This window comes from Marmota monax, unplaced genomic scaffold (assembly GCF_021218885.2).
Source record: "Marmota monax isolate L192 unplaced genomic scaffold, Marmota_monax_Labrador192_F-V1.1 WCK01_AAM20220418_F8-fsc00038, whole genome shotgun sequence".
Classification (NCBI taxonomy): domain Eukaryota; kingdom Metazoa; phylum Chordata; class Mammalia; order Rodentia; family Sciuridae; genus Marmota; species Marmota monax.
Window position 1 is genome coordinate 6,500,278 of NW_026692498.1, and position 13,892 is coordinate 6,514,169.

Below are 13,892 nucleotides of genomic sequence, written 5' to 3' on the forward strand. Positions count from 1 at the left end.
ACTGGTCCTCAGGTCCTTCAGAGTTGGGTCTGGGTGAAGCCAGCCTCTCAGTGGCCATTCTTCAGGAAAGGATTGTCCCCCGATGGAGGAGGGCCCCAACCAGTCTCAGAGACACCACCCTGAGGTGCTGAGCACAAAGGGACATCAGCCCATGTGTCAGACATGACAACTGGGAAGTAAAAATTGTGGACATTTGCTTTCAGATGATCCAGATATAGCCCAGGTGCAGGGCTTCCAAATTTTCACTAGGTCCCAGAAGTTCTCCCCACTTCCAGCTACTTGCTAGTAGGGAGTCTCCCCTTTATTCTGTTGTATGTCCTCCCCCTACCCAACCTCTGGCCCCAGAGCCTTACAGTGCTTAGCATGCCATAGGTGCTCAATAAATGTTGTCCCTTAATTAGAGGTTGATAACTAGGAATGAGGGGCCCTGGGGATACGGGAAGAGAGATTCTGGGAACTAAACACAGGATGTGTCAAGCTCAGTCCCAAAGGAGGGATCTGGAATGTCTGCAGGGGTGCTCAGAGAACCCCCAGGGCCGGATGTGGAAGCGGGTCTCACAGGAACAGTCAGAGGCTTCTGGGCCCCTGACTCTGGACCATTTGCAAGCCCTTCCCATGTTCAGTCCTAGTTCCTGGCCTGGAATTCAGTGATCCTCCAGCAGTGGCTCATGGGAGCACTGCCAGATCCTGCCTGCATCCTGGGGACTTTTGTTTACCTGATTCTCAGGGGCCCAGGCCACATCAGCATGACCAAGTGTGATGATAAAGGGGCAGGGGCTCCAGGCAGGGTAGGAGATAATAAGCCAGCGTCATCCCTACTTTACAGATGAGGAAACAGGCTAGCTTGGGGCATGTGGCTCCTTACAGGACAAAGGACTCAAACACAAGGTTCTCCAACACAGAAAGACTCATTTACTCAATACTCAACAGTAATATTTTTGAGTGTCCTGTGTAGATCAAGCACCAAGCAGCCACAACCCACAAGGAAACGGGTGGAATCTCATCTTCCTCATGCTGTGATCAGGGAGGAAGCAAAGAGCCTGCTGCATTTTAGGGGGTTCTGCACCACCCCTGCCACCAACCACGCTTGTCCTTATAGAAGAAGAAGCCAAGGCTGAGAGGTCATGCACTTTGTCCAATGTCCACTGCTACAGGGCAGGGCTGGGACCCGGAACTGATGTTTGGCTCCGTGGAGAGCAGCAGTCATTTCCTTGCTTGGAAATGTTGCACTTATCACTTCCAAAGTCACCCTAGTTGTATGTGTGAGTGTTTATTGTCTGTCTCCCCCACTAGCATGCCAGAGCCAAGTTGGCCTTGTTCCCAGCTAACTCTCGGGGGGCCCTAGAACAATGCCTGGGCCGGAATTGGCACTTAGTAAATCTGTGCAGAACAGTGTGGAATGATGGGTCCAGGATGACTCTATGAAAGGGCTCCTGTGAGTTCCTGGGGTGGCATGTTCTCCCTCACTGCCACCAGGGGGTGTGCACACCTCATTTCCAGCTCCATGCCGGGTATCTTCTAAACAGAGGCCCATACATAGGAGACTCAGGACCCTGGGACCCATGCCCAGCCTGGCACTAGCAGTGGAGTAGGGATCCTGCAAAAGCAGGTCAGGACAGGGATGAGGGAGGGGCCACCTGTCCCAGGTTCTACAGCCTCATAGGCCAGGAGCCAAGGCCTATGGGATGGCCTGGGAGAGGTGGGGTGGACAGCAGGCACCTGACTCACCCTCAGTACAACATTTAACACCCTGCAGTGACCCATGTTCAACATTTAACATCTTCTGACCCATGTTAACTCCCACGATTCCACACACAGAGACTCCTGACCCGCATTCCAACACAGAGTGTAATACCCATCCACCACAGCAGGCACAAGAGCACCCAGGCACCAGTAGGGCACCCATGAGGACGAGTTGGCATAGAGACCTTAGTGATCAGCTGCACAGATCTCCTGACACACTCAGACCTACCTGTGCAGAACTGCCACAATACCCACACCACCTGCTCAGATATGGCCACACACACACGACTTTGCTATAGCACAGGGCTGCTATTACCTGCAGTCTGAGCCCTGAAAGTGCAAATACACAAACACACAGACATGTGCGCACACACATACACCATACTTTTTTTTTAATATTTATTTTTTAGTTTTTAGGTGGACACAATACCTTTATTTATTTTTTTTAATGTGGTGTTGAGGATCGAACCCAGTGCCCTACGCATGCCAGGCGAGTGCACTACAGCTTGAGCCACGTCCCCAGCCCACACCATACTTTTTTTTTTTTTTTTTTAAACTCTCGAGCATGCCCAAGAGGTCCAAGCCCCTCTCCTGACTAATCTTCCCAGCCCTGGCCCACCCCTGCCTCACTCACCCCCCACCCAACCCGGCCCCTGGTAGACCCTGGGGGGGCTGTGAGTGCTAGGAAGACCCCTGTGAGGGGCGTGGCAACCCCACTGGCCAAGCAGGAGGCAGAAGCCGGCTTCGCTGGGTGGGGAGGCCTGAGCTCATCAGATTCCAGCCGGCCTGATTCACAGGAAGAGCCGGGGAGGGTCTGGGAGGGGACAGAGCCCAGGGGCTGGGGTTCTGGGGGCCTGGGTGGGCTTTAGGAGAGTCCGGGATCTAGAGCAAGCCTTTTAGTTGGGGTTGGGGTTTCCTGGGGGGGTGCCGGAAGGAGAGCCTGCGAGGCGGGGCTCCTGGGAGGGGCTTAGGACCCTGAACTGAGCTGCAGGATGAGACAATCGGCCCTGCCCGCCCCACCCAGCCACCAGGCCCCACGCCTTTTCAGCAGCTGGGTGTCTTTAACCGGGGTTAGGCCAAGGGCGGGATGGGGGAGCAAGGATAGGGTGACCTTCCCGGCCCATCTGGCCCCTCAGGCTCTCGGGCAGGCAACCCATGAATGAACTTCAGAGGTCCCAAGGGGCTGGGCCTGCTTAACTTAGTCTGTTGGGGCCCGACGGGTTACAGATCCACGGGGCCCTGCCAGGCATGGATTCTGCCAGAGAGACAGAATGCTTGGGCTGTACCAGCGCCAGGGATGTTGCTGAGATGGAGCCCTCTGCGCCTGCTACCCCTAGAACTCTGTCTCCCCAGCCAGGCTGATGCTCGGAAGAGGTGGGGGCCCACGGTGCCTAGACCCAGTTGCAGGGTGACAGGAAGAAAGGATGGGGCTGGGGGCAGGACAAAGGCACAGGAAGTGCCTTTCTTGGAACTCTGCACCAAAATAGCCCATTCTGTTCCTACACTTGGTCTCCAAGTCCCAAGGGGAGGTGTGTGTCACCAAGGAGACCCTCACCAGGGAGGGGCCTGAGTTGACCTCAGTCTGGCTTTTGCCTGTCAGCCATTCAACCCCCACCACCAGCCTGCGCTCCACTTTGAAGTCCCAACATAAATATCATGTCTGCTTGGTTCTCCTTCCGGGCCTGGTCAGGCCCCCAGACCTGGCTCGCACCCCAGCCAGCCCTGGGGCTGCAGTGCTGGGAGAGAAGAGAGGCTGGACCACCCAGGGTTGGGGGCAAGCTAGAGACTCTGTGACAGAGACAGAGGGACCCTGGAGACAGAAAACACAGAAAGAGACAGAGCACCAGGAGACAGTAGACAGGGAGACCCCCAAGACCCACAGGAGAGCTGCAGACCCAGACACGGGGGAGAGAAGAAAGGGAGGCGAGAGGCTGCAGTCAAAGGGAGAGACACCGAGATGCAGAGATCCTTGGGGACACTGAGGGGGCAGGAGGAGGAGGCGTTGACAGGAAGAGAAGGGAAAGTAAGAGCCTTCAGAGAAAGTTCCAGAGGTGAGGGGTTGTGGGAGGCTGGGACTGGGGTAGCTGGGGAAGAATGTCGTGGGACCAACCGCCTCATTTGCTCAGGCCTGAGGGGGTTCCTAGGACATGGGGTCTGTAGTGCTGAAATCAGAACGTCCTCAGAAAGCTGGGACAAATTGGTCACCCTAGGTGGCAGGCTTAGGAGGGAGGTTCCACTCCCACAGGTAGCCTTGGATCACTAAGAAGCTTCATCCTTGAGAAGGGCTGTGGGCATGTGCAAGGGCAAGTCTAGTTCCTTTTAGCTCTGACATGGGCTCAGGATTCCCTTTATTTTCTTTTTTCTTTTTTTAATGTTTTTTTAGTTGCTGAGGATCGAACCCAGTACGTCACACGTGCAAGGCAAGCGCTCTACCACGGAGCTACAGCCCCAGCCCCAGGATTCTGTTTCTTGAGGGCAGATGTGGCCAGATGTTCATGTCAGGCATCTTCCAGGAGAGCGAATGGGGCTTCCAGCTGGGTCCAGGTTGGGCAATCCAGGGACAGCCATATGCTTCATTCACACAGCTGTGGGCACAGGTGTGGACTAGCCGAACACACACATCACCCAGCTGTGTGTGTCCAAGACAATGCCGGGCCTGTGCACACAAACACTTGTGTGCACACAGGCAAGCACATGGCCATGCACAAACATGGGCTCTCTCCAAGGCAAAGGCACCCACAGCCGCCTCCACCTTTGGGGATGCTGAGGAGGGACTGCACCCCTTCTACCCTAGCATTCCCACCCCATCCATAGGGAGGGGGCTCCCTGCAGGGCTATCCTACCCAGAAGCACACTGGGTGTGGCACAGCATGTGGAGCAGGGAGGAGGCTGCCAGGTCTCCCTTCCCTCCTCCACTCCCACCTCCCCTCGGGCTCCCACCCAAGACCAGGCGCCTCCCACCCACCCTTCAGCCTTTCCTCTTGACAGCCTCATGGCTGGATTGGTTTGGGAAGAATTTAGACATGGAGGGAGATGGGGGATGGGACAGAAGGAGGCAAGGAGGTGACTTGTACACAGAACAATGTGCTGGCTCAGCAGCCTGGGTGCCAAGGCTCTCCAGGATGCCGGCTGGCTCAGGGGGCGCCCCCCAACCACACCCGACCCCTGGCCCTGGCTGTTCTGGGGCCTTCTCCAGGCCAGCCCCTCTGCAGGCTGCCTACCTCTCCCCCATGGCCCACACATTGTATCCAAAAACCACCATCTGCCTCTTGCTTGTCCCAGTCGCTGCCAGCCAAGGCTCCTTCTGGTGGCTTGGGCTTGTGTTTTCATGTCCCGTTGAGGTGTGTGAGCACTCCCTATGTGGGCCATGATCAGAGCAGGGAACCCCAGCCACCTGACCCTCAGTGTGAGCTGAGCCTGGTGTCCTGAGCTTGGAAGATACATTGTCCCCTCCCCCAGTGGGAGTTTCATTGGCCTCAGGCCCCAGCAGAGAGAATGACTGTGTAGTATCAGGGAAGAGTCACACTTGATCCCTGCACTGGTAGCCCAAGCTGTTCCATGTTCCTGGGATGTCCTCCTGCAGAGATGGAGAGTTCCGTTGTGAGTATGCCACACACCATGGTGGCTACTAGCTCTGAATCGGAGCCTATGACTTTAACCTATGTCCCTGTACCCAACCATGCATCTAAATATCATCTTATCCACATACTCCTCCACTTAATAATTCCTACATCTATCCATCTGTCCATCATCCACCAACCCATCCATTCATCCATACTTCCTCCTGACCATTTTTCCACATTGGCATCCATACAATCATCTGCCCATGCATGCATACATGCATCCATTCACATACCCACCTATCCATGCACCCACCCATGCATCCAAATGACCATCCATATACCCACCACATATGCTCCAAGCATTCATTTCATCAATTAACATCTTCTCTGTGCTGTGGATAAACCAAGACCAATCAGGCTCAGCAGGAAGAGTAAGACCCCGACCAGCCCTGTCTCCAGCTCCTCATCCCAGACCTTTGATGTGGTTCTCACTGTGTCCCCCATTCCAACTAGAGCAGAAAGTTCTTAGGGAAATGCTACCCTACCTCTCCCAACTTGGAGGAGACAAGTGAGTACTAGGAACCTTCCTAAACTAGGCATCCAGAGTGTCTTCAAGTCCCTTTAACTTTGTTGGGTCCAGAGATGCCCCTCCTCTGCTCCCCAGCCCCCATCCTTCTCAGGCTTCCCTCCACTGGTAAGTACTAGTACATCTGGAATTTGACCTTTGACCCTCCTCCTCCTATTTCCTATTTCCCTTGCCTGTCCCCAACCCCTTGACCCCACTGAAGCTGGGGTCCTGACCTCTGATCTGACCCACCCACTTGCCAGATGGCCTGCAGCCTTCTCTTAGACGCCCCAGCACTGGCCATTGCCCGAATCATGACTGGGCTCACCACACCCTTGGACCAGGCTCAGGACCGCCCCTAAGGAGCCTCCAGAGGCTGCCTCCCCCAGCCCGGCCCGCCCTGCTGCCCTGCTCTCCAGCCAGCTCCTTCTCCTTTCCCAGACTATTGCAACAGCCTCCTCACTGGTCCCTGGCCTCCAGCCCCCCTCCACCCACCGCACACCATCCATGAAGATCGCTCCTCATGCCTCTGTCCCCATGGCAGCTGCCAAGCCAGGCCTCTACTCCTCTCTGCTCCCTCTCTCCAGGCCTCACCTCCTCCTGAGGCTCTCCCTGGGCCCAGTGCAGTGCTGTGCTCTCCAGGCACATCTGAGCCCTCTGTGCCTTCTTCCTGGTCTGCCTTCCTGCCTCCAACTCCATTTCTGCCATCATTCCTAATTCCCAGTCTCTGCTCAAATGGTGCCACAGGGTGCTACAGCAAAAAGAGAACTGGACTAAGAATCAGGAGACATTGGTCCTGGTCTGAGCCCTACCACTAAGTGGTTCTGAGACTCCCTAGGCCTCAGTCCCCCCGCCCAATGCAGAAAGACTTCCTGTTTGCAGGGTTCTCCCAGTTCTGGGATGGTCAGACTTCATGGGGATGGCCAGCAAGTGTGGGGAGCAAGTGGTCTCTGGTCCCAGGTGGAATCCCAGCTCACACAGTTCATCTCCTTGAGCCAGGCTCTTCACACATTGGAGTCTTGTTCATTCATTCCACAAACCCTTATTGCGCAGCATCTATGGACCACGAGTTTTCTACACTCTGGGCATAAAGTAGGGAATAGGAGAATGACCCTGCCATCACCGAGCTCACAGTCTCCAAGGGCAGAGTTCTCTGTGGAGGTAATATTAACATTTGGTAATGTCTGAAAACTTTTTTTCTGGGTGGTGGTGGTGGGTTTACCAGGCAAGGAACCAGGGGGCACATAACCACTGAGCCACATACCTAGTTCTTTTAATTTTTTTATTTTGAGACAGGATCTTGATAAGTTGCTTAGGGACTCTCCAAGTTGCTCAGGCTGGCCTCAAGCTTTCGATCCTCCCACCTCAGCCTCCCAAGTTGCTGGGATTGCAGGCATGTGCCACTGCACCCAGTTGGGGACATTTTTGATTGTCCCAACTAGAAGGATGCTACCAACATCAACAAAAACCAAGGACACTGCTAAGCATCTTACAATGCAGAGCACAGACTCTGTAACAAGTAGTTATTCAGCCCCGAATATCAATAATGCCAAGGCTGAGAAACTCTGGCTAGGAGCAATCAGGTCATAAGGAAAGCAACAAATAAATATATACCTTGTTAGAATAATAAGTGCACAGCAGGGAACGCAGCAAGATCCAGGGCCAGGGAGTCCCTGGGATGGTGGAACAGTGTGGGGTGGGGATCAGGAACTGACACTTGAACCAAGACCTGAAGAAAGTGGAGAAGCAGAGCATTTGGACATTGCTGGTACAGTGCTCCCCGCAGGAGACCACAGGGAAAGATCTTGAGGTAGAGTGCCTGGTGCCACAGTAGAAGGGAGCGGAGTAGTTTAGGAACATGGCAAGGGCATGGGGTCATTCCTCTGAGTCAGATGGGACCTCAGAGGGTTTTGAGCAGGGGAGGGACCAGATCTGACCTAGGTTCTATTTATTTATTTATTTATTTATTTATTTTGACAGGGTCTTGCCAAGTTGCCGAGGTTGGCCTCAAACTTGCAATCCTTCCGCCTCATCTTCCTGAGTTACTGAGCTAAAAAACCTGGGCCCATTATCCCTATATTGTAGATAAGAAAAATGGAGGCCCAGAGAGGGTCAGTGACTTCCCCAAAGTCACACAGCAGCAGATTAGATTATAGGTGTGTGCCACCATGCCTGCCTGGTCCACTGTGTGTGTGTGTGTGTGTGAGTGTGTGTATAGCTGGGGACTGAACACAGTTTCATGCATGCTAGGCAAGTATCCTAACACTGAGCTACATCTCCAGCCCTGACCTACATTTTCAAAGGATCCCTCTGGCAGGGTGGCGAGGGCAATAGAAAGTTAGGAGGTCTGGAGGTAGGGGTTGCATGTGAGGCTCTAGATGGGAGATGCTAGTGGCATGGCCAGGGGTGGGTGGCAAAGATGGTGAGAAGTGCTCAGATTCTGGGTCTATTTTGAAAACAATGCTAACAGGATTTGCCGAGACTGGATGTGGGGTGTGGGAGAAAGAGAGAAGTCAAGGATGAGCTCAAGGTTTTGGGCCTAGGCCAAAGGAAGGTTGAATTGCACCATATTGACTTTTCTTTCCTGAGAAGGGGAGTAGTTCTGTGTGCTTCCCAGGTGTGCACCCTGTAAGAAGGAACTTCCAGGCACATAGCATGCATTTCAAAAGCCCTGGTTCTCAGACACTAGCTAGGACTGAAGGCCTCACCCAGGTTTGTTGGGAAGACTAAGGAACATATGTTTCATGCTCACTGCTGACAGAGCACATTTGCAAATAGTGAGTATGATGATACAATATCCCAGCTGAGCTAAAAAAAACTGGGCCCATTATCCCCATATTGTAGATAAGAAAAATGGAGGCCCAGGGAAGGTTAGTGACTTCCCCAAAGTTACACAGCAGATTAGCAGCACAGCAGGAAGCTAGACCAGGGCAGTGTCCTATGGGGCAGTGTCCTCCACAGCCTCACCTCAGATTCAAACATCTGCTAAGAATATCTGCCAAAGTCATATACCTGTAGTCCCAGCTACTCAGAAGACTGAGGCAGGAGGATCACTTGAGCCCAGGAGTTTGAGGGAGGATGTTCCTAGGCAACATAGCAAAAACCAACTCTTAAAAAAAAATAAATAAAATAAATAATCCAGTAATCCCAGAAGCTCAGGAGACTGAGGCAGGAGGATGGTGGGTTCAAAGCCTGTCTCAGCAAAAGTGAGGTGCTAAGCAACTCAGAGAGAACCTGTCTCTAAATCAAATACAAAATACAAAAAGAATACAGTGGGTGTGCACGGGTTAATCTTTCAGCTGGCTCCCCAGGGGCCATCCTGGTGACCAGCTTGGCTCAAATGCCTCCAGAGGCCTCCAGGAGAGACAGGAAGAGGACCCTACCAGGCCTGAGCAGTGGGCCCTGGGGGCAGGAAGGGGGCTCCACGAGGTGATGCCTATGTCATATACACGCATGCAATGTGTCCTTGCGTGCCCTGTGCCCATACATGGCTGTGTACTGGTCCCCTTGCAGCCAGTCCTGCTCACCCAGAGTGTAGCCCAGCCCCCGCCCAGCCCCCTAACCCACTGCACCCTGCAGCAGGAGCCCAGAGAGGCATTTCCTGCTTGGGGGCCTCCTCCTCCCCCTCTAAGCCCAGGTTCCCAGGGCCCCAGGCTGAGCAGGGGTGAAGGGAAGACAGCCCTTGTCGCCCTCCCTCCCCTCCCCCTTAAGCTGGCCTAGCTGGAGCCAGAAAGCTTGAGGGTGGGGTGAGTTGAGGAAGGGGCTAGTGAATAGTAAGCGGTTGAGGATTCCCGCGCCTGGGTTATCGAGGCGGTTGCCGTCAGAGCCCGCACAGGAATTCCAGGGACTTGATGGGTTAGGCCACGTAGGATGCCACACCATTTTCGAAGGTGCACCTAAGGGATGAGCACGTCAGGCGGACTCTGCGCGTGGGATGGGGTCCACAGGCCCGCGTGGGCCCCGGCGAGGTGCAGGGCTTGGCTGAGACAGACACACAGGGAGCCCACGCGCCCTTGCTCTCGCGTGGGGAGGGGGAGAGAAGCATGCGCATGTGCGACGTGAGAGGGGTGCCGGGAGCAGGTTGGGCTGTGAGGTCGTTCAGGGCTGTGTTGAGCTTGGTGTGTCCTGATTCGGGTCCCTGCGAGTGTCTGGGACGCGACCTCACCCCGTGGCCTGAGCCCCCAGACTGCGCTGGGGATCTCGGAGGGTCGGGCTGCCTCCGGGCAGGCGTTCCCCTCTCCCGGGACTCCCCGCCCTGCGGGCCCTGGGGCGCCAGCTAACGCGCCTCTCCCCCTCCTCCGCCCCCACCCCTCTGCTTCCTGCTCCCGCGGCCCCGAGGGAGCGGGAGCAGGGAGCTGGCCGCGGCCCCAGCCCGCTCCTTACAAGGCCCGCCCCCGGCCCGCCCCCGGCCCGCCCCCGGCCCGCCCCCGGCCCGCCCCCGGCCCGCCCCCGGCCCGCCCCCGGCCCGCCCCCGGCCCGCCCGCCAGAGGCCCCGGCCCCTCCCCCTGTCAAGAGCCGCCGCGAGCCCGGGCCCGGCCAGTCGGGGGGCGTCGCGATGCTGCTGCGCCTGCTGCTGGCCTGGGCGGCCGCGGTGCCCGCGCTGGGCCAGGACTCCTGGGACGCCGAGCCCCGCGCCGCCTGCGGTCCCGGCAGCTGCTACGCGCTCTTCCCGAAACGCCGCACCTTCCTGGAGGCCTGGCGGGCCTGCCGGGAGCTGGGGGGCGACCTGGCCACGCCACGGACCCCCGAGGAGGCCCGGCGCGTGGACAGCCTCGTGGGCGCTGGCCCCACCAACAAGCTGCTGTGGATCGGGCTGCAGCGACAGGCCCGGCAATGCCAGCAGCAGCGCCCGCTGCGCGGCTTCACGTGGACCACGGGAGACCAGGACACGGCCTTCACCAACTGGGGCCAGGCTGCCCAGTTAGGGTCCTGCCCGGCCCAGCGCTGTGTGGCCCTTGAGGCTAGTGGTGAGCATCGCTGGAAAGAGGGCTCGTGCACGCTGCCCGTGGATGGCTACCTATGCCAGTTTGGCTTCGAGGGAGCCTGCCCGGCGTTGCCAGATGAAGCTGGCCAGGCCGGCCCAGCTGTCTACACCACGCCCTTTCACCTGGTCTCCACCGAGTTCGAGTGGCTGCCCTTTGGTTCTGTGGCTGCTGTGCAGTGCCAGGCTGGCAGGGGAGCCTCTTTGCTCTGCGTGAATCAGCCTGAGGGTGGTGTGGGCTGGTCCCAGACTGGGCCCCTCTGCCCAGGGACTGGCTGTGGCCCAGACAATGGGGGCTGTGATCACGAGTGTGTGGAGGAGGAGGATGGTCATGTGTCCTGCCGCTGCTCCGAGGGCTTCCGGCTGGCAGCAGATGGGCACAGTTGTGAGGACCCTTGCGCTCAAGCCCCTTGCGAGCAACAGTGTGAGCCTGGTGGGCCACAAGGCTACAGCTGCCACTGTCGCCTGGGCTTCCGACCAGCAGAGGATGAGCCCCACCGCTGTGTGGACACGGATGAGTGCCAGATCGCCGGTGTGTGCCAGCAGATGTGTGTCAACTATGTTGGTGGCTTCGAGTGCTATTGCAGTGAGGGTCACGAGCTTGAGGCGGATGGCATCAGCTGCAGTCCCGCAGGGGCCATGGGCGCCAGGGCTTCCCAGGACCTTGGTGATGAACTGCTGGATGATGGGGAAGAAGAGGATGAAGATGAGGCCTGGGAGGTCTTCGATGGTGGCTGGACAGAGGTGCCTGGGATCATGTGGATGGAGCCTACACAGCCTCCAGATTTCGGCCTGGCCTATAGACCCAGCTTCCCAGAAAACCGAGAGCCCAGGAGACCCTACCCTGAGCCCACCTGGCCACCCCCGCTCAGTGCCCCTAGGGTTCCCTACCATTCCTCCGTGCTCTCTGCCACCGGGCCCATGGTAATTTCTGCTACACGCCCCACACTGCCTTCTGCCCGCCAGACCCCTATTATCTCTGCCACATACCCACCCCTGAGCCCTGCCCATCAGCCCCCCTTGGTCCCTGCCACACGCCCTGCTGTGCCCCCTGACCACCAGCTCCCCATGATTGAGACCAACTATCCAGATCTGCCCACTGCCCACCAGCCCCGAATTAACTCTGTCACTTACCCAGCACAGCCCCCTGCCCATCAACCTCCCATGTTCTCAGCCAAATATCCCAAACTGTTCCCTGGCCACCACTCCCCCATGTTTCCAAATACCCAGGTATCAGATACCCAGACCACCACTCATTTTCCTGGAATCCCGTCTAACCCTGTCCCTCTTGACACCACCCCCAGTGCCCACCAATCCTCTCTGGCCCCAGATGTTCTAGTTCTTAGAACCCAGGCTCCCCAGCTGTCCATCATCCCTACTGTCCAGCCTTCTCTGCTCCCCACCTCCAGGTCCCCTGTGACCCCTGCCTATCAAGTCCCTGTGCCTGCTGTCACCCAATCCCCAGCTCTCTCCACTCCCCTCCCTCCTCAGACCCCTCCTAACCAGACCTCACCTATCATCCCTTCACATCCCCATTCCAAAGCCCCCCAAGTCCCAAGGGAAGGGGGCTCCAGTCCCAAGTTGGCCCCATGGCTGCCCTCAGTGGCACCTACAGCAGCCCCAACACCCTTGGCAGAGGCTGGTCTGGCAGGTCGAAGCCAGAGGGATGACCGATGGCTGCTGGTGGCACTCCTTGTGCCCACATGCGTCTTCTTGGTTGTCCTGCTTGCACTGGGCATTGTGTACTGCACCCGCTGTGGCCCCCATGCACCCAACAAGCGTATTACTGACTGCTATCGCTGGGTCACCCATGCCGGGAGCAAAGGCCCAACGGAACCCATGCCCCCCAGAGACAGCCTCACAGGGGTACAGACCTGCAGAACCAGCGTGTGATGGGGCACAGATGTCCCCTGCAGGGTAGGGGGAAGGGACATGCGCTGGACACATGGCTGGGGGCTGCACCAGAGACCCATGGGGGGCTATCCGGCTGGACAGAAGGCTTCCTGCTCACTGGGCTCAGCACTCATGGCAGAGGACACACCAAGGCCCTCAGGACCTCAGGGGGTGGGTGCTGGGATCTTCTCCAATAAATGGGGTGCCAACCTCACTTAAAGCTCTTGGCCCCCATTGATGCCTGAGGGGAGGGTCTGGGAGGACTCAGGAAAAAAGGAATGGCTCTTCCTTTAGTTTGTCTAGGTAAGGTAAGACCTCTTAAGGGAGAGTACTTCCGGGAATTCTCAGGGAAGGAGGAGTCCAGAGAGGGTAGAGACTTGCCCATAGTCACACAGCAAGCCTGGGAGTCTGAGGTTTGGCATGGAGAGAATTCTATATTTATTACTCTTTTTTTTACCAAAACTCCAAGAAAGTGGGACTGAATCTGGGGGAGGGTCCTGAGATTATGGTTTCTGTTGAACTACAGCCAAACTGGGATTTGGGGGAAGACTCTGGGGCTGGTGAATCAGGAAAGTAAGGGGGCATTTAGGGGCTGAGTTTCCTAACTTTCTTCTGAACATCCCTTCCCTCTTCCCAGGCTGCCCAGAAACCGGGGCCTGGTACTTGGGGACACCCAAGGATGCTGAGGCCCTTGGGTTGTGGGTGCTCTTGGAGGCTCCTCCCTCCTGCTCTGGGGAAGCTGAGATGGAAAGAGAGCCCAACTCAAGAGAGAGGTCCCAGATCAGCGCCCCAGCAGCCTCAGGAGTAAGAGGGACCCCTAGGGATCCCACTTTGCTCTTCTCGCTTGTGGAATGGGGGTGGTGCCGGGTCTGAAAGAACTCAGCAGGGCCCAGCTTGAGCGAGGGTGCAGGCTCATCAGGACTGCGGTGTCCCAGGAACTGGAGTATAGGCAGGTCAAAGATCACAGCGCGTGGGGTAACCTCCCTCCTCCTGGGCTCACAGCCTTGGGGGAGGGGGCGGGACCTGGGCCAGGGTGGCGCCGGTTCCCACTGCCTCTATAATTTTTCAGTTTCAGTCTCTGGGGCCTCTAATTAGGAAGGGGCAAAGCCGCCACCACCACCCGGGCAGGCGAAGAGGGGTGGCCCAA

General features: G+C 57.0%; 1 protein-coding gene across 1 annotated transcript; it reads left to right on the forward strand.

Moving 5' to 3' along the window:
• The first annotated feature begins 10,396 nt into the window (after positions 1-10,396).
• Positions 10,397-12,965, forward strand: Cd248 (CD248 molecule). The gene has a single exon (XM_046444576.1). It carries the CDS (start codon positions 10,427-10,429, stop codon positions 12,743-12,745), a length of 2,319 nt encoding a protein of 772 aa, XP_046300532.1. The 5' UTR covers positions 10,397-10,426; the 3' UTR covers positions 12,746-12,965.
• The last annotated feature ends 927 nt before the right edge of the window (positions 12,966-13,892 follow it).